The 20255-nt window shown below is 41.5% G+C and overlaps 1 protein-coding gene across 1 annotated transcript in view; it reads left to right on the top strand.

Moving 5' to 3' along the window:
- The window catches only part of ppm1h (protein phosphatase, Mg2+/Mn2+ dependent, 1H), a 45723-nt gene that overhangs the window by 8749 nt on the left and 16719 nt on the right, over positions 1-20255 (top strand). The window contains exons 2-3 of the mRNA XM_085359413.1: positions 1847-2012; positions 12404-12760. Of these exons, the coding sequence (XP_085215539.1) occupies positions 1847-2012; positions 12404-12760 (523 nt within the window). The remainder of the gene's footprint in view (positions 1-1846; positions 2013-12403; positions 12761-20255) is intronic.

Below are 20255 nucleotides of genomic sequence, written 5' to 3'. Positions count from 1 at the left end.
TCACGGCTGAAGACCAGAGGTGATCGTGCTTTTGCTATAGCTGCACCCAACCTCTGGAATAATCTTCCTACTGCTATTCGTCCATCTGAATCGATTCAGTCTTTTAGTGCCTGTTTCCTGCAAATGTTCCCTTATGTACTTTTAATCATTTTACTTTATTGCTGAATAACCTCTTAGTCGAGTTTTTTTGTATTTTCTTTTACTTATTTACACTGTGCTGCAGCTAATTAGTGCTCTCCACCTGCTGGTGTATTTATTGTTATTGTTATTGTTCCTATCTCTAATTTATTGTATTACTGTGAAGCACTTTGGTGTACCGCTGGTTTTTAAATGTGCTATACAAATAAAGTAGTATTGTATTGTATTTTTGCCGTGGTGGCATCCTATTATAGTAGGAACTCTTTACGACCTGCATGGCTAGGTTCTTGATTTTACAGACCTGTGGCAATAGGCTTAAAAAACTTGAATTCAGAGATTAAGAGTTCTGGCCCATGACTATGTCATCTAATGGTTGTTGGTATCCTTGACACACATTGCTCTTATTGTGTTTTTTGGGGTGGGGAAGCAGTGAATAGCTCACTGTGTAGGTCAGCAATAATAATATCCTATAAATATCCTGTCAGTTTTATGGCTCAGTGTTTTCTTAGCTGGAGACAGAGGATCACTGCTTTCATTCTCATGGTTTGTTTACAAAGGATTCTCCTTTGGGAAATAATCGTGACTGCCTCTCATATCAACATGTAGCCATATCGCTTGTCATTTATTTGGTCTAATTTCCCTTTGGACACATAAGATCCAAAATAGCTTAATGCTTTTAAGGATAGTAGGAAATATTAAAGGGTCTTTGTTATGGTTCGGGCTAAAGGGAAAAAAAGTGGCATAATTTTTATAAATTTACATTCCAGTTTCATATGTTGGCTCTTTTTCTCTTGTGGTCTGATCTTAAAAATGATACACGTAGTTTGAAAAGCCCCCTGTAGACAACTTCACTTCACTTGACTAGACTTCACTGTGGCTAAAATGAGAATGCCTGGAGTGGTGTTAAGCAGCGTGTGCTTGTCAATGTCTACACAGCAGCTCGCAGCAGCAGCGCACCATCTGCCAGGTGTTGTATAATGCAGTATTTATGTGTCTTGCTGTCCTTTGGCCTGCTTGTGTAAGGCTTAAATTGAAATATGTATTTAAAGTGAACTCGTTGATGTCATTTCTTAATGTTTCGCTGTCAAAATGGGTGTCACGTAAACTGTTTCACAGAAATCGTGTTTTTGGATGGTTTTACAGTCCAAAAACCATCACTGGGTTGACAGACTACACAGCTTCCATCTCATACATCTGCAGCCATGTGCTGAGCAAGAAACTTTAAGACTATTAAACATGTAGAACATTCATGTCTATGTGACTGCGCTAAAGGCACAGTCACAGACCACAGCTGTTATTGAAATTTGTTTTTGTCCTGGTAGAAGGACGTACTTGAAGTGATTTGAGCAAAGATGACAACTGATGTCTTATATATAGTTCCCTCAAAAATGTGTTTACTAATCCTATTTTTAATATTATGCAATTAGTGTATTTATTTCTTGGAAGGATGTTTGTTTTGGAGCTGCTGGATATTTGAATTTAATAAAGTACCTATTCTACATGATACTATACCACATAACCATACTGTAACTACAGTATATCGTGTCTGTTAAACATTTTTGTTCTGTACCAGACTATATTTCTGTATTTCTTTTACACAGACATTTAATTTTTTACATTAATTTAAAGATTCTTATGCCATTGCAATGTGTATAGTGTGTAAATGATAGTTTCATATATGGAATTTCTTAAATATCTCTCTGTCCAGGGTCATCAATGCAGGGAAAAGCACATTAAATGAAGATCAGGCTTGCTGTGAGGTCCTGGTTGTTAAAGGGAGACCTGCAGGAAGCCTCGCGCCTAACCGAACCCCCACAACCCGCAGGAGGTCGTCCCTGCCTAATGGTGAGAGTCTGGGCCTCCGGGAGAACCCGGTAAGTCAAAATGGAGGGTTCATGCCCCAACCCCCCCATCCCCCCATCACATCCACCTTCACGGACATTCTGCAGATGCATTTTCACGACAGGAAAGGACAACAGAGAAGGATAGAGTACAAACTGTGCTGTGATCTATTGCATTTCTTCTCCATTTGTTATCTTTAGAAATAGCACGCTGTCTGGATGGATAAACATGTGCGCAGCCAAAATAATTATTTGCACTGAAGTAAAAAGAATGGAAAAAAGGAAAAGTCTTTTGGTGAAATCGGGTGGAAAGTTAATAAAGGATCACTGAGCAAGTGAAACGGTGTTCTACGAGACAGTCTTATATTTGCAGACCAAACATTTTACAGAATTTAGCAGATTATCATGCATGACTTAAGGGTCATAATGCCTCCTTTCTTTCTAGAAAAATGCCATGGCAGACTGAAGCCTTTACATTTTAGCTTTACTGATGAAGGTAATGCAGGTAGAATGAGTTCATCAGTGAATTCCCCTGGGGCCTGTTGGTGAGACCCAGCAGTTTATTGGAGCGGACAGCTTAGCGTCCTTCACACTCCACAGTAGCCTTCAATGACTCTTAAAGTCACCCTTGTTTGCTTTCACAAGAACATTGTGTCATGGAGTACTAAAGAAAACTGTATCATTATACCAAAATGCAGTGTCACTGCTCTACTGTCACGACATATTGACACACTTAATTCAATCACTTGCAATTTATCCCATTCCCTACAAGGCAGAGAAAAGATGAAAAGCGCAAAATGTTTACCAGCTCTTTTAAAGTCCTTTGTGATTACAGTATACTAATACTGCTCATAAAATCTCCTCTCAGCTCACCAGTACTTTACTCAGGCCCAGCCGGAGCCTACAGCAAACTCATGCAAGTATCTCATGACTCACTTTCGCAGTGATGTAGCCTTTTTAGTGCTCTTTGCCTGCCTCGTAGACTCACGCTGTAGAATTTGCCTGTGCCATATATAGACAATCAGAGGCTTACTTTGCGCAGCAAAATGTGATGCATGCAACAGCAACTCTGTGGCTATGTGACTTCATTACTGATAGGGGAGCTGTGCTGATATGTAACAGACTTTAAACAGAAATCAGGCCATTGTTTTTTTTTTTTTGTTTTTTTTTTTGTGAAGACCAAAAACTCAAAGGTGAGCAATGAATCAGCCAGATCACAAGACATTTTGAATCTTATGTGGGAGATGAGACTTTGTAGATCAACACAGAGGACGCGGTGTACGTTTCAGAGCACAAACTGCATCATGCCGCACCTACTAATACCTCCAGATTTAAGCGAAAGCAAACATTAACATCAGGTTCATTCACTTATGGGCATCGTGCATATCTGTGGGGAGGTTTGAGCTCAGATCAGATTACGAAGTCTTCACACTGAAGACCGATGGGATGAATTTGAATGCTGTGTAGAAAGGCGCTCTCATCCACCAACTGTGAGCAGCGCAATTTACATAGTACAGCTTCCTGTTTGTGTTTGAGAGCTGTACCTTGAGTTCAACTGGTTCTGATTTGGTATTAAAAAGGTCTCTCTTTTCGCTCTGTGCACCATTACCATGATTGTACATCAGCGGTTCCTAAATGTCACGACTCTTTGCCCATCAGGCTGTACTTCACATACTTCCACCTTTGATATTCAGTGGATTTTTGGCGTGCAGTTCATAGATCAGTATGAATGCAAAGTCAGATGAAGTTCCTCCTCTCGCATTTTGCATACTTAATGTTGACTGTTGTTGAAATCTCCCAATTCTTTGAATCTTTGGGCTGAAGGAGGGACAATACTCGGTGTATAAATGCTCAATCAACAATCATTTATTTCCATACAATTCAACAGTCAGAGCATTACAACGTCCGGACGGGAGAGATGCTACCAGAGGGTCAGGCACATGTCTCAAAATGGTGACGGGTTGCTCAGCTTTTTATAGTCTCTAGTGGCCCCCAGCTAGTCGTAAAAGCCAAAACATCACATTTTTTCTCGGTTACAGCGCCTAAGTTATGACCTCGGCAGTTGTTTCTCTGCTTTCTGTAAGGTGGGGGTGTGGAATGTGGTCTATCTATCTCCCCTGTCTTTAGACACAGAGTCTCCTGCTTACAACCTTCTCTTCATGATTCAACAATTAAGCATGTCAAGAAAACAGTGTAACACATTCCCAGCAGATCAAGGATACAGAGTGATGCACATTTATCTAATGAACTAATATGTGAATATGTTCTGTTAACTCAAAAGTATAATGAGAACTAAACTACATACAGCTCACACACTCTATATTAAAGGGTATAATGTGATCTACAGCAGTATTCTAATTCAACTACTTTGATTACATATATAAGGTAACATATAATAACAGAATAATCTAATAATTCCCCCTTTTGATCTCTGAAAGAGATCACTTACAACATGCACTCCAGGGTCGCAAGGTCCAGGTTTTCTTGATCCTGAGGCCCTCTGTCCCCCTTTAACGGGTGGACCATATGTGGGATGACCTCTGTGTTCACGCAGTTCAGATGCAAGCAAAGTTAGATTTACAACCATAACAGCAGTTACAGATGACTCTCCCATCACTCCCCAATTCTCCCACAGCTTTATTTTGGTGCTCCAGTTTTCCACTCCCATTTTAATGCCCCCTTATACCTTTCAAATGTACTTAGACTAGAACCTCTGTCTAAGGAGCTTTTAACCTTTATTTTTATTGCTGCAGCTACCAGTGTCTTCCAGTTGGGTGATTCTCAGCTTCTTTCTTCGACCTCCGGGGTTAGACCACCCTTTAGTCATTGCACAGTTCTGGGGATTATTCTGCCCCGATTTCAAACAAAGATCTGTGTATTTTGGGGTCACCGGCGTGTCCCCCTTTTTGCCAAGAGCCTCTTGAACCTCGTTGGTCTGGTGTTCCTGGTTTTTGCCAACCCCTTCATGGTTATTGCTGTGTTTGTGGGATCCATCTTCTCCAGGAGCCCAAACGTCATGACACTTGACCCCAGTTGCTGTCTCGGCAGTCCCTACATCTGTCCCTGCTGTGAAGGGTCCTCACATCTCCGGGTCCCCGTCTGGTGTCTGTTCCTTTCTCTGCAAGAGACAGAAAACCAAAACACCTCTCTCCCTAGCCTTGATAATCTAATATTGTTATCCATTGTTCTTCTAATGATTCAAATTTGGTTTAAAATATTATGTTCAGGACTTATTCTAATCATAATCTATGTGTGTGTAAAAGAAATCAAAAATTAGTGAACCCTTTCTAAGTCTAACACATTATAAGCTTAAGTTTTACCATAGCTAATTTATTAAACACAAAAATAAACTCATAGAAATTTTCATATCACCATTGTTTGATGTTCAAACTCAACTCCCCCTTTTTGACACACTCCCATGTGTCAATTCATTGGAGCTAGACAATTAAAAGAGAAGGTTGGTGACATCATATCTCAGAAAGTATCAGAAATTCTTCTCTCGAGTACCGTTGCTCCAGCCTTGTCATCCCTGAGGATCTTCGATCCCGAAAATGTCCCTTCTCCTCATGTAATGAAGTCTGTCATCCTTCCATGCCCTGGTAACTGGTCCATCCAGAGCTGTAACATTTTGAAATGTACATACAACAAGCCAAACCACACCTTGGTCACACCAACCCTTTTCTGCCCTGAAGATGTCCAATGCCATCCTAGTATGGACTGTCAAAAGTGGCTTTAACGCTGACTATCCTGACAATCCATTTTATAACGTTTCCTGGTCAGATTTGCCAATCTCTGCACCAGGGTTTTAAACTTTTCGCCATTTCCATTAGTTGTTATTTTTATTTAGTTTCGACTCCAGATTTTCAATTTTTTGCCAGTTGTAATTAGTTTTTACCAATTCTTTGCTAGTTTAGTGTAGTTTTTATTTTCTGAAAATCCTTAGTTTCAATTTAGTTTTATTTGTGTTTTGCAAAAATTAAGTGTAACAAAATCCCAGTTCCATCATATCAGTCATGCTCTTCTGGTTATCCTTGGGTGTTGAGACTAATAACTATTAACTCTTGCCGCACCGAGTGGTCCTAATTTTGGTTCAAGTGAATTGATAACCTTTTGAAGGCGATTGTTTCACACCTTTATTTAGATGTCCCAGTCCTGTTGTCTCGGGATACATCACGCTGCCTTATCTGGGGTTAGCTGTTTTCTGGGGATGCGGGTTGAGTGGGTGAGCTCTTCAAGGAGGGGGAGTGTGCTCCCCCTGATGAGGTCTTCTAGGTAAGCTAGGTTAACCTTCTTGTGTGGGCTTTTCAAGTGCACTTTAAGGTTAGTGGGACTTTTAGTTTTATAAATGTCCCTCATGACCCCCTGATGACCCAGTATTTCATTTTTGCACACTGTAGTACACATTTTAGTTTTTGCTTGTAGCTCGCATACTCTACTTGCCACTCCTCTAATTCCTGATGTTTCTTAGAGAGGGCAACAGTACCTTTAAAATTATATCACATGTGTGGGGGTGTGGCCTTGCCAATTGCTTTGCCCACCTTTTCAAAATGGCTGGCGTGCCCACAAGCACATTTCATGGAAAAAGAAAGGTAAGCTTGATATTTACATTTAAAATGTTTTGTTAAACTCAGATTTTTATTTTATTCTTTTTGCAAGTACCCCTCCTCGGTGGCGAGAAACTGTTGGTGTGGTCAAGTGGGTGCTCTAGAAACAAACGCTCAGGACAGAACAGTTATCAGTCATGTACTTCCTACAAATTTTGCATATGTTTTATTTCATATTGATCCTCTGAGTGTAATGGTACATTTTAATTTGAATTTATCCAAACTAAACACAATATTTTCTTTATTTACTTTGCTCTTGTTCTTTTTCAGTACCACATCCTATCAAATGTCCCTGTCAATTATATTCTACATCTAATAACTTACTATTTCAAGTGAGAACCTAAATCACGTGGACCAATGTTTATTATTGCATATCTCTATTCTGAATGTGGCCAGTCATTCATAGGTATTGTTCAATTTTGGCGATTTTCCTCTATAAAATTTAATTGACTTTTTACAGTGGCCTGCTATGGTTAATAATAACATATTCCAGTCATGAGTGGTATCAAAAGTCTTCTCCACTGTAGCATTTGGCATTCCCAATAATATAACATGATACCTTACTCAAAACACAGCTAATATAGCACAGTTTTCTTAATGCAAACATCAGTAACTCAAAATCAGCAACCACAGTGTTAAGTCTGCAGTTCATACTTATGTGAAGCTAGAGTCTCCTCCTCCAGTCTCTCTTATCCTCCTGCTCCTGAAAAAACAAAACAAAACAAAGCGAAGCATCCACCCTTCTCTTGTCGGCTGGGTGAATTGTTTATGAATTGTTTATTGGCATTTACTAATCCTAAAGTTGGTGCAGTCATTGTCTCAGTATCAAGTCACTCAAAGCTTCCAGTCCGTCCATCACAGTCCATTCACATGCATACCTCCATACACATTCATACCAGATGTTGCTGATAATGGAGTCTCCCGCGCAACCTATTCGAGCCTCCATCACCAGCAAGATGACGTCATCATTTTAAAGGAAAACAATTCCTTGTTGTTTTTTGGGCCGGATTGACTCGGTGCAATCCTTTTAGATCAGTGTTCCCTATAAGTGAATTTCTCCCAAGCCAATTACAATCATGGAGAAGCACACTTTGCAACTGTTTACAGTAATAATATTTTATAGCGCTTTAAATTTCAATCTTTCAGGCCTGGTTTAAAGAGCTGATTGTTAAATCATGAACTCACAAAATATCAACATATCACCACCGGTGGATCACACCTCTCAGATGTTTTTTCTCCAGTGCACTGTAACAAAAACGAAAACAGACATAACCAACAAAATACTACTAAAATAACACAAACTAGGGCCCGTTGCAGACATGTCCAAGCATAAAACTATCCCTCTCTCGCTTACGAGAAAGAACACAAGCCAAAGCTCACTGATAAAATCAAGCTAGCGCTAAACAAAACCAAACAATCAACCAGAAATTCACAGGAACATTTTGCTTCCTGCCGGGACAATATTGTGTGGGAATGAGAACCTCAGGTGCCGTAACACCTTTTGTTCCTCCTTGAATTAAAACTCAATCACAGAAAATGCCGTACTCCGACCTAAAACTTACACTATTAATTCATCATTTTCACTCTGTGCCACTGTTCCTCATCAGGGCTGTGTGAAGCACAGCAAAGAATTCAGTCAAGGCCTTGAGCCATAAACAGACATCACGCACAGACATTGTTTTCATAACCAAACTTTTTTAGACCTTATTCCTAAAATCTACATAAATGCCCTCTGGGTGACATATAACACATTCTAAGTATTTAATGGTAATCAATGGCTCCTCATAAAAATTATGCATTGGGATGTTTGTGTGCAGCATTTTGCATATCAGCATAAGCAAAGCATTCTTCATTGCATCAGCGTGTATGTGTGTGTGCGTGTGGATCACTCTTCATTGCACAAGCGTGTGCATGTGTATGTGTGTGCATCACTTCTCAGTGAATCAGCATTCCCGTGTGTGTGTGTGTGTGTGTGTGTGTGTTCATCACTTTCCTGTTCTGCTGTTCTGGGTAAACCACGGCCTGAAGCATGCCCTGGGGTCCTGCCCCCCTCCTTTTCAGTTTGTTTGCGACCATTGCTGCTTCTGCTGCTCAAAATTCAGTCCGTCCTGGTTCTGACCCCAATTGGGGCAGTCCTTTCTCCAGTGTCGATGTTCACCGCAGGTGAAACCTGCATCTTCTTCTGTGTTTTTGTCCATTCTGAGGTGCCTTCTGTCCTCAGTTACTCCTCTTGTCTCGGTCACGCCCTTTTTCGCCACCCGATCATCCGTGTTGGTCCATCACTGTCCTGCACAGTGTGAATGCAAAGTTATCAAGGTCAGCATTCTTTCGCTCTGCCTTACTTTTCATTCGGGCTTGGCGGGCGTCTCGTCACAGCTCTGTCAGCTGACGCAGTCTGGGAATTTTCCCCCGTGTAGTGAAACGGGCCTTAGGTTTAGTGCTCTCCGTCTCGGCTGCATGAGATCACATTCCTGCAGGTCTGTTGACATTCTCAGGTCGTTGTTGTGGGTCCAGCTGTTGCAGCATTTGGTCAGTGTCACGTATGGGGGAGAGCAGGAGTCCAGTCAGCCTCGGCTTTCAGGGCCGGCAAAGCAGCCTGTAATTAAATATGTATAGAAAAAACAAAAACAAAACAAAAACAAACAAAAAACAAAAACAAACGAACAGGAAAATGATGTTGTGTTGGCTGTGTTATTCAGAGGGGAGACAATGGGGCCAGGCCCTGTGTCAGCCTTCTCTCCCCCTTTTTTTGTTTTTTGTCTCCCGATATAATCAACTCCTAACCCACCAAGTTGACAGGACAACACCGGTATATGTTAAAATTCTTAAGATCATGTTTAAAAGCCCAAAAAAGGAACTTTCTTTCATTCAGTAATCACTTTTATTAATCAATCAACAGAAAACATGTCACAATTTGAATCTTTTAACCACTAAATTTGTTGTGTCTTGCCTGGTTGGTTAGACCAGTGTTCCTTTTTTTTTTTTTTAGTTAAATTGTTGTCCTGCAACCCAGAGGGTTTCTTTGTCAGTAATGTATAGACTTCATCATTTAAGTATGTTAATTTTTCTTTAACCTTGCTGGAAAATCTTCACGTGTTCATGAGTGTAAGCTGTTTCTTCATTGCGTGTATGTGCATTTGTATAAAAGCAGGTTAATTTTATCTTTTCTCAAACTAGGCGTTACCTTAAAAGGAGCCTTTCTCTCAGATTTCTCTGCTTGTGTGTGTTTTTGTTTCACCTTTTTGTTGTGATGCTCCGGACGCCTTCCCAACCTCCACAAGTCCGTTGGCCCCAATTTTATGTGTTAAAACTTCTCTTAATTTCTCCTCTAATTCTCTCCTCGCTGCTGTCTTTTTCACAGCTGCTGATTCGTGCTGGGTGTGGTTCCCATTACCTATAATTTTGCTTCGACCGCTGTGCTTGTGGGGGCAGTTGGTCCAGGTCCGCAGCTTCCTGTATTAACACACTAAGAGATTTATTTAATTTCATTTTCATCACATGTTAAACAGATAAGCAGGCAACACGCCCACCTTGACAGCGTAAACTGTACGCCAGTCTCCCAACACATTCCTCTCTGTACTCCTCCATAATTCTCCACTGCACACCTCTTACTATCTCTCCTTTTTATTTTTATTACACCACAGAGTAATACACCCAATTATGCCCGTCTATCTCTATGTGGCTCCAAATTCCCTCTTTATTCTAATTTCACACTCGTCAGGGGACAGGCACACAACAATTTCAACCACTGAAACGAGGAATTCAACCTTTTTATATTTCTTTACTAATCTAGACTCAACCTTTGTTCGCAAAATGTGTCTTGTTCTAGTCCGGAATAAATGTGAACCCGTGATTACACGGCCGTTCCAGTGTTATTTCCGTAGCTATGCGGGGGCCCTCACCTCGGCACCCGGACGCCGCCGGTCCTGGCCGCGCGTCCACGAACAGGAGGGTCGCCACTCCTAGGGCAAAATTATTTCCACAGGTACACTAGGCATCAACCTTTGATCCTAAAATGTGTCTTTGCTCTAATGTCCTCCTAATCAAACACATCAACCGTCACTGTCACTGTGTTCACACTTCACACACAGAAACACACTCAGCGCGCGCCTCACACATAGCCAGAGCGCGCCTTACACACACAGCGCGTTACACCATCAGTGAGACACACAGAGAGCGTTCCTCATCAGTGGAAGATTACACAGAAACTTCTGAGCTCAACTGTTAGATCTTCTTAAAGCACACTGCACCATAGACCAAAATACCCCTTTCTCTGCGCTTATGACCGCCACAACGGGGCAAAGTCGCATCATAAAAGTGATGCTTGCATCCCCGAAGTTATACCTGACATCATAAACCAGGTTTTGCTCTATGTACTTAAAATTTTACTTTGTATTATGACCGCAGCCCTTAAAACTCGACTGACGCCACAAACCACCGTCAAAACCTCTATCCAATGTACTAAAACTAGCACCAACCACTACTGCACTTCACGGCCGCACCACCGGAACACGCCGTATCATAAACCAAACCTACGGACGTGTTTCGCTCTCGCGTTGCCAGCGTTCAACTGCACCGTGAAGCCAGCATCTGCTTTTCCTTAAATCAACTTCTATTTCATAGCCGGCAAAAGCCAGGACGTCACTGACACCATAAACAAAATAAACAAACCTCGACTTCAATGTACTGGACTAATGGCCGCGTCTTCAGAAGAAATTCTAACGTATTATTGCTACAGAAGCCAGTATTAGACAAAATTAAATGTGGAAGGTAAAGTGGCTGCAACTAGTCCAACGTAGTATCTTATTAGTTTCTCGGTAGAAGCAGTTTACTGCAACTAGCTCAACGTAGTGTCTTATTAGTTTCTCGGTAGAAGCAGTTTATTTAACACACTGGAATTCAGCCTCAACTTATGTTGTTAGTATCTTGCGCCAAAAACCAGACACCGACAAATTTACTGTGAAAATACATGTGACTCAGTGAACAGATTAATTTGAAAAGCCCAATATGCACATTTGGTATAATACAACAGGCTGTGCTTACCTTTTTATTTTTGGACCGGTCCTCTGTTCACCTCGCCTCACGATCTCACCAAAGGTCAAATCTGCACCTCCTCAGCACACCAAAGATCCGGGTCACACGGCACCAAGTTGTTGAAATCTCCCAATTCTTTGAATCTTTGGGCTGAAGGAAGGACAATACTCGGTGTATAAATGCTCAATCAACAATCATTTATTTCCATACAATTCAACAGTCAGAGCATTACAACGTCCGGACGGGAGAGATGCTACCAGAGGGTCAGGCACATGTCTCAAAATGGTGACGGGTTGCTCAGCTTTTTATAGTCTCTAGTGGCCCCCAGCTAGTCGTAAAAGCCAAAACATCACATTTTTTCTCGGTTACAGCGCCTAAGTTATGACCTCGGCAGTTGTTTCTCTGCTTTCTGTAAGGTGGGGGTGTGGAATGTGGTCTATCTATCTCCCCTGTCTTTAGACACAGAGTCTCCTGCTTACAACCTTCTCTTCATGATTCAACAATTAAGCATGTCAAGAAAACAGTGTAACACATTCCCAGCAGATCAAGGATACAGAGTGATGCACATTTATCTAATGAACTAATATGTGAATATGTTCTGTTAACTCAAAAGTATAATGAGAACTAAACTACATACAGCTCACACACTCTATATTAAAGGGTATAATGTGATCTACAGCAGTATTCTAATTCAACTACTTTGATTACATATATAAGGTAACATATAATAACAGAATAATCTAATATGACACATTTTTATTTACTTTGATTCTTATCTGTTTCCAGGACAACTCTGAAGACCTAACTTTACACTACTGGGCACTGTTCGATGGCCACGCTGGCTCCGGGGCAGCTGTAATGGCCTCTCGTCTTCTCCACCACCACATTGCCCTGCACCTACAGGAAGTGATGGAGATCCTCTGTACTCCTAACCTTGTGCCGCCCACGTGCCTGGGTGAGGAACCTATCAATCACCACCTCACCCCTTCATCTCAGCGTGTCCTTACAAGGGCTGCATCGCTCCGGGGTGCCGCAGGGGCTCCGGGTTCCCCCAGTACCCCACCGACACGCTTCTTCACAGAGAAGAAGGTGTCGCAGGAGAGCCTGGTGATTGGAGCCATCGAGAACGCCTTCAAAGACATGGTAAGAGGCACGTGCGTGATCTGTAGTTGTCTTTTGACCTGTAAACGTTCCATGTCAAATGCATAGATTGTATATAAACGATGGATTTAGCCACAGTGGCGTCATAGATTGATTTGCAGGATACCATCTTCAAGGCTCGAGAGGAGCATTTTGATTCTATGGCACTTTTGGGCCTTTCATTAAAGTCAGGTGGTGTATCTCTAAGCAGAGCACTTTACTGCCCACACCCACACCTGTTTTTATCCGCTAGTTAAAAAAAATGCTGTAACAATGAAAAGAATACAAAGAAAAGCTTCTCCTGCTCTTCATAAAATGACGCTTTTCCAGCTGTTTTGCCTGGAAGCAGGGCGTTGCTGGAAATGAAAAGATTAACTGTATTCTGTTAAGCTAAGTTACAAACCCATAACCATATAATACTTTTTGATCACTGCACACACCTTTAGCTGTCATACACATACAGGGAATTTCCAAACTACTGTTCTTTTGCATCCCATGCTCCACTTCATCACTGCCTGCGCACATACTATAAAATTAATAATCTTCACATCTGTTAGCCTCTAGTTGCTATCAGTAAATGCTGATTTGTCATGATTAGACAGTCAAGCCAATTGCACATAAGCCTCCTAACTTCCTGCTGGTGTGTAAAGGTGAGCGCGTACACACATACAGCACACAATATAATCTGTTGTTTACGGTGTAGAAATGACCTGAGCTACCCTTTCTGCTGCTAATTTGCTCAGTATGTTCAGTTATACAGCTGTAAAATAATTATGTGCTACACTATTAAATGACTTTATCCATTAGAGCCGACATTAGTATTTCAAAACTTAAAGGTACAGTAAGTCACTGTTTGAGATTATTCAATAGAAAACAAGAATATTGTACTCATAAATATACATTGATTAGTGCCCAACTATGTCTTCCCACAAATCAATGCATTTTCATAAACTTGAATTAATCCATTAAAAAAAACACAGGAGCAGGTTTGGCTTGTGGAAACTACCATGTTGCTCCACCATCTTAAATACAGTGGCTGAGATGGTTTTGGTACTCCTCTAATTAACAGTTTCTCACATTGTATGAGAGTTTCTTTACTGAGTGTCTGAGTCCAGCGATGTTAGATCAAAGGAAGTTTCACTAACACTGGCTAACAGCAGGTAATCGGTGCAAAAAGAGCCAACTGCTGCCATCCAGTGGTGAGATTTTCCACATTGTACCTTTTAAATTGACTTTTTCTGTATTAACAGTACTGCAGGTTTTAATGGGCTTGTCTTGAGCATCATCCTCCAGCACTTTAGAGAGGAGATTATGTGTCTCTGACAGCTGGTTAAAGGTGATAAGGTACTTATGGCGTGATCACACGCTGTAAATTTTACCAGAGGCCTGATAGCCTGAGTCAGACGGCAAGTAGCACAGCCAGGAGAAGTAATGTACTTTCGCCATAAGCTGCTGCAGGTCACAAGCACTCGGCATCTGGCTGCGCTCTAAGTGGATGCTTGAGATTTAACCCGTGGAGAGGCCATGGGATCAAGAGCAGAGCTAATCAAAACAGTGCTAGCCTGTGTGATTGAGGGGTCAAAGTTCACTTTTTCAGTTTCACCTTCAGGCTCTCTGTTCTTGATTATGTTTGTAATGATCCTATGCACGCCTGTATAGGGAGATTAAATTCTTAAGTCAAAGAGGGTTTCATTTGCAGTCATTCACAGTTTCCCATGTAAACAGTATAATGCCTGTCAGCCAGTTTACATAAGCAAAGGTTTTTAGGTATGTTCAGAATTCCAGTAAAACAGGTGAGAACTAACTGCTGATGCACCTGTACCTCAAACATGGAATTTACTAATGATTAAAGCCGGAATCTTTTTGTCCCTTAGCCCATAATGTGCATTTCCTGGGAACGTTGCTTCCGTCTGCTGTGTTATACACAAGGGATCGCCACATGTTTGATTTGGAAGATTTTTAGGTGATATGTTCTTTATAACACAACACAATTTGTGTCACTACACTTGTGTACACCACACATCCCCATGTTTAGACTAATATCTGTGTGGTGGAGGTAAACCCCCTCCTGTAATAGGCTAGGCCTGACACTGAATTATCCTTTTGATTGCAAAATCATAAATTCTAACTGTAAAATGTAACACGGGTCAGATATTGGTGAATGGCAGTGTGGACCAGTCTCCTCGGAGAAATCAGTGCTTAATGCCGTCTAGTGCTTCCATTTGTTGACCACTAGGTGGTAGTGTGTGGTTAGTAATGTTTAAGAAGCCGCACTGCCAACCAAAGAGAAATTGTGGACTGGTGCTCGTCTGTCTTTGTAGGTACAGCAATGCTTTTTGCAGGATTAGTTAACTAAAAGTTCAACTGTGAATTGTTGATTATTGAACTGCTGATTCGAAGTTGTGAGGGATGTTTTTAGAAACAGTCAGGGTGATTACTGAAACAATGTCAGGCTAACATTTGTTGAACATTGTGGCATTAATTAGTAGAAATCAGGTTTCGGGTTCAATTCAGTGTTTCACCGAAAAGGCAGCACATTCTCTGTGGTGGAGTCCTCCTTACTCTTTTATTTTTCTACTTGCAACCAACATTGGCTTCTTTTCCTCCCGAACTTGCCCCTGAAAGAGCTATTTTTAAATCATATATTTTAAAGCACATACAGTGTATTTTAGGTTCATTGTTCAGTGCTACACTAATTTGTTTCTTCAGGTGGTCACAGTGTGTTTTTTCTTACAACACAATGGGTTCTAATTACAGTACTTACTCTCCTCCCGAGCTGTCACTTATTTTAATTTCAGTAATCATTTTTCCGTAAAATTAGATGCAGTTTGGTTCAAATGGCACACATTTCCTCTTGGAACAAAACACTGTCAGCTCTGCTCCTGCTGAGAAACTACCCAAAAGCTGATTTTGGCAGAGTCTCACCCCTCAAAGGATCTACAGTGGGGCAAAAAAGTATTTAGTCAGCCACCGATTGTGCAAGTTCCCCCACTTAAAATGATGACAGAGGTCAGTAATTTGCACCAGAGGTACACTTCAACTGTGAGAGACAGAATGTGAAAAAAAAATCCACGAATCCACATGGTAGGATTTGTAAAGAATTTATTCGTAAATCAGGGTGGAAAATAAGTATTTGGTCACCTCAAACAAGGAAAATCTCTGGCTCTCACAGACCTGTAACGTCTTCTGTAAGAAGCTTTTCTGTCCCCCACTCGTTACCTGTATGAATGGCACCTGTTTGAACTCATCATCTGTATAAAAGACACCTGTCCACAGCCTCAAACAGTCAGACTCCAAACTCCGCCATGGCCAAGACCAAAGAGCTTTCGAAGGACACCAGGAAAAGTATTGTAGACCTGCACCAGACTGGGAAGAGTGAATCTACAATAGGCAAGCAGCTTGGTGTGAAAAAATCAACTGTGGGAGCAATCATCAGAAAATGGAAGACATACAAGACCACTGATAATCTCCCACGATCTGGGGCTCCACGCAAGATCTCATCCCGTGGGGTCAAAATGATCATGAGAACGGTGAGCAAAGATCCCAGAACCACACGGGGGGACCTGGTGAATGACCTGCAGAGAGCTGGGACCAAAGTAACAAAGGTCACCATCAGTAACACACTACAACGGCAGGGAATCAAATCCCGCAGTGCCAGACGTGTTCCGCTGCTGAAGCCAGTGCATGTCCAGGCCCGTCTGAAGTTTGCCAGAGAGCACATGGATGATGCAGCAGAGGATTGGGAGAATGTCATGTGGTCAGATGAAACCAAAGTAGAACTTTTTGGTATAAACTCAACTCGTCGTGTTTGGAGGAAGAAGAATACTGAGTTGCATCCCAAGAACACCATACCTACTGTGAAGCATGGGGGTGGAAACATCATGCTATGGGGCTGTTTTTCTGCCAAGGGGACAGGACGACTGATCCGTGTTAAGGACAGAATGAATGGGGCCATGTATCGTGAGATTTTGAGCCAAAACCTCCTTCCATCAGTGAGAACTTTGAAGATGAAACGAGGCTGGGTCTTCCAACATGACAATGATCCAAAACACACCGCCCGGGCAACAAAGGAGTGGCTCCGTAAGAAGCATTTGAAAGTCCTGGAGTGGCCTAGCCAGTCTCCAGACCTCAACCCCATAGAAAATCTGTGGCGGGAGTTGAAAGTCCGTGTTGCTCGGCGACAGCCCCAAAACATCACTGCTCTCGAGAAGATCTGCATGGAGGAATGGGCCAAAATACCAGCTACTGTGTGTGCAAACCTGGTAAAGACCTATAGTAAACGTTTGACCTCTGTTATTGCCAACAAAGGTTATGTTACAAAGTATTGAGTTGTATTTTTGTTATTGACCAAATACTTATTTTCCACCCTGATTTACAAATAAATTCTTTACAAATCCTACCATGTGGATTCATGGATTTTTTTTTTTTTCACATTCTGTCTCTCACAGTTGAAGTGTACCTCTGGTGCAAATTACTGACCTCTGTCATCATTTTAGGTGGGGGAACTTGCACAATCGGTGGCTGACTAAATACTTTTTTGCCCCACTGTAGACCTGTTTTTCTTCAAGGAAGCTCGTTTTTACCCCCCCCCCCCCCCCATAAAGAAAGCAAGCAAGAAAGAAAGAAAATGGAAAGTGTCAGGGAGTCTTGGAAAGGTTTGGTCTCACAAAAAAGATCTCACTCAATCTCTGTATCTTATCAGCAGGCTCCACCTTCAGTTCTGGCACACATCCCCATTGGAAATAGAGGGGCTGTTGAGGCCTGATAAACCCTGTGTAAATATCAAAACCAGTGTTAGCTGATAGACGGAGGTGTATCACCTGAGCTGTATCTAAAGCCAGGGCAGGAAATATGTCAGTACTCACTCACCTTTTTTTTTTTTTGTCCAATTTATTTGTAGATCATATCATATATACACTTCTTACTATGTATACATCGTATAATCGAGTTTAGCCATAATAATTGTCTTTGTACATTTTACCACTATTTTTGAACTGTGGGGCTTGGTCTCTGATTTGTAAGCTTACATTAGAACTACATTTTCAAAAGCTACAACATGCTTATTGACTTTTTAAATTAGCCTATTAGCTTTGCAGCTTTAGGAGAGAGACTCAAACCAAGGTTAGCTTAATTGGCTGAAATACCAGCTCATCAGTTAAAAATACGTAAGAGCCAGAACGAGAGAAATATGCGTACGAGTTATAATCACAGGTTATTTGAAAGTGTTGTGGCCCGAGCTTTAAAATAGTTTTGCACATAACCTCTCATGTGACAGTGTAACATTTTGATTTAAAGTTATAGCCTGTACTGAGCTAACAAGCTGCTTACTGTAGCAGTATATTTATCATGCAGACACAAAACTAGTATTTATTTGCACAGTAGTCGACTGTGCAAATGTTTTGACTCATCCCTCATATCCTCATATCATTCACTTGAGTCCCACCACCAGGCCTGCATACAGTCATTTGAAAACATTGTTTTTCATATGGCCATAGTATAGCAGTAGTGAATAGTACCTGTCCTGTCAGATAGGCTTGTGGCTGTGTGAGTGTGTGTTTGATGCTAGGATTGTTTTTCTAATTTGCAAAAAGATTTCACCCAAAGGTCTTTTTCTGCATTCAAAATCAACTGATAGTTACTGCTGTCGCTAATTAGTTCAAAATGATTAATTCCGTTAATTACCTGCCACACTGTCGATCATGAGAGCTCTCTTGCCTGAAATTAATCCTCTTTTCCTGTTGTGACTGTCCTGAGTTATTTCTTTTCATTTCCTGCTTTTGGACCTAATATCTTTGGGCTCTCTCACTGATTCAGTAAACTCACTAAATGATAAGGCTGGTCTGAGCAGTACTGTGGCCTTCCTGACTGGAAGAACAACACACAAAAAACTTTTGGTCTTCGAAAATGCAGTCACACAAAATGTGAGTCTACCTCGTGTCTATTTTTGACTTTTAGAGCAACTTAAAGATTTTTTTTAAAACAGCAACATCCAAATTATTTATGGGCGCACTATACATAAATATCAAATTCAATTAAGTTTTATTTATATAGCACCAAATCACAACAACAGTGACCTCAACCTGCTTTATGTAAAGACCCGACAATAATACAGATAAAACCCCAACAGTCAGAGGACCTCCTGTGCAGCCAATTGGTGACACTGGGAAGGAAAAACTTAGGATAGGAAGATATCCTGCAGAACCAGTTAGTCATCTTCCGCAACGAACATGGTTGATGGGCTGATTGGTTGATGGGTTGGTACAGCTAAAAGATTTTTTTTATGAAATGTTTTCCCAGTTGTGTTTCACTGAGTTGAGATTCAGCTGTCTGATGCGATATAGGCGTGAATCGTACGATACCTTTTGTGTATACTTGCTGTACTTTGAAGTGGGAAACAATTGCTTAATTCTGGTTGGACTCTCCTTGTTAGAATGTCCGATTAAATTTGTTTTAATTCACTTAATGTCCCTTTAGTTGTTGGTATGTTGGCTAGTTTGTTGATATGTTGCACGACTGATGTGACACTCAGGGATGTCAGACCTACCAGTATTACTTGATGGTATTTTTCTTCCTTCCAGGAAACAATAAAGATGCAGGGCTGTGCAAAAAGCGCTTCAGCATTTATAGTAGTATGGTATAAAGAGATGAGCATGTATGAGCGTTGAACTGCTCTACGTCTTTCTTTTTTTGGTCTGCCTTCTGGTTTAAAGCTCAGTTGTTTCTTCCTGGCTCAGGCGCACAGGAGAAAGGTGTAGATGTTTATGCAGACATTTTCATTATTGAAGACTTGCCTGCAGCAAGAGGTATTGGATACAGCAAGGATAAATATGCATAGCTCGCTATGGATTCATAATTCATCCAGGGTGAAGGACACATTTGTTCACCCCTCCTATCCTCCAACCCCTTCCTTCAGCCCCCTACCCCCAGGAGTGTCTGCTGGAGTGCAACCCACACACACGCGCACTCAGATTCACACTTAATGCATCTTACATCTGGACACGAACACATAGTTATGCACACAGAGTGCGCACACGCTGCATTCCACTCCTGTCTCCTGTCAGAGAACCACACTGCTCGCACTGCAATGCTCGCACGCTTACAGAGTTGTATTCAGATGGAGGGCGTCGGCGGCAGAGCAGAGGGCGATACGCTTTAGTAAGGGGTGACATCCCTCATGGGAAAAACGTGCTAGGGTGGACTTGCTGCAAATGTGTTTGCCAACATTATCGGCCCCACTCAGTCTGTTGATAGTGACGCCGGGATGGGAATGAGGTGCCTGATGGGGTCACTCGTTTCCCGCTTCTGTAGTGCGATTTAAAAGAAAGGAAAAAAAAAAACAGAGGAGCCGTTGCCAGCAGACGGAGAGCACAAAAAAGGGTTAAATGCAGTCTGAGCGGCTTGGTTCAAATTTACGTTAGTGCTTTGATTAATTCAGTGACAGTTTAATTATTCATCTAATGAATGAACTGACGGCATGGTTTTCTTCAAATCATTTTTG

This window comes from Diplotaxodon limnothrissa, linkage group LG7, assembly GCF_057381915.1.
Source record: "Diplotaxodon limnothrissa isolate DT_005_m linkage group LG7, D_limnothrissa_male_GT1.1, whole genome shotgun sequence".
NCBI classification, from domain to species: Eukaryota; Metazoa; Chordata; class Actinopteri; order Cichliformes; family Cichlidae; genus Diplotaxodon; species Diplotaxodon limnothrissa.
Note: the sequence above shows the minus strand (reverse complement) of the source record. Positions and strands in the feature narration are given on the sequence as shown.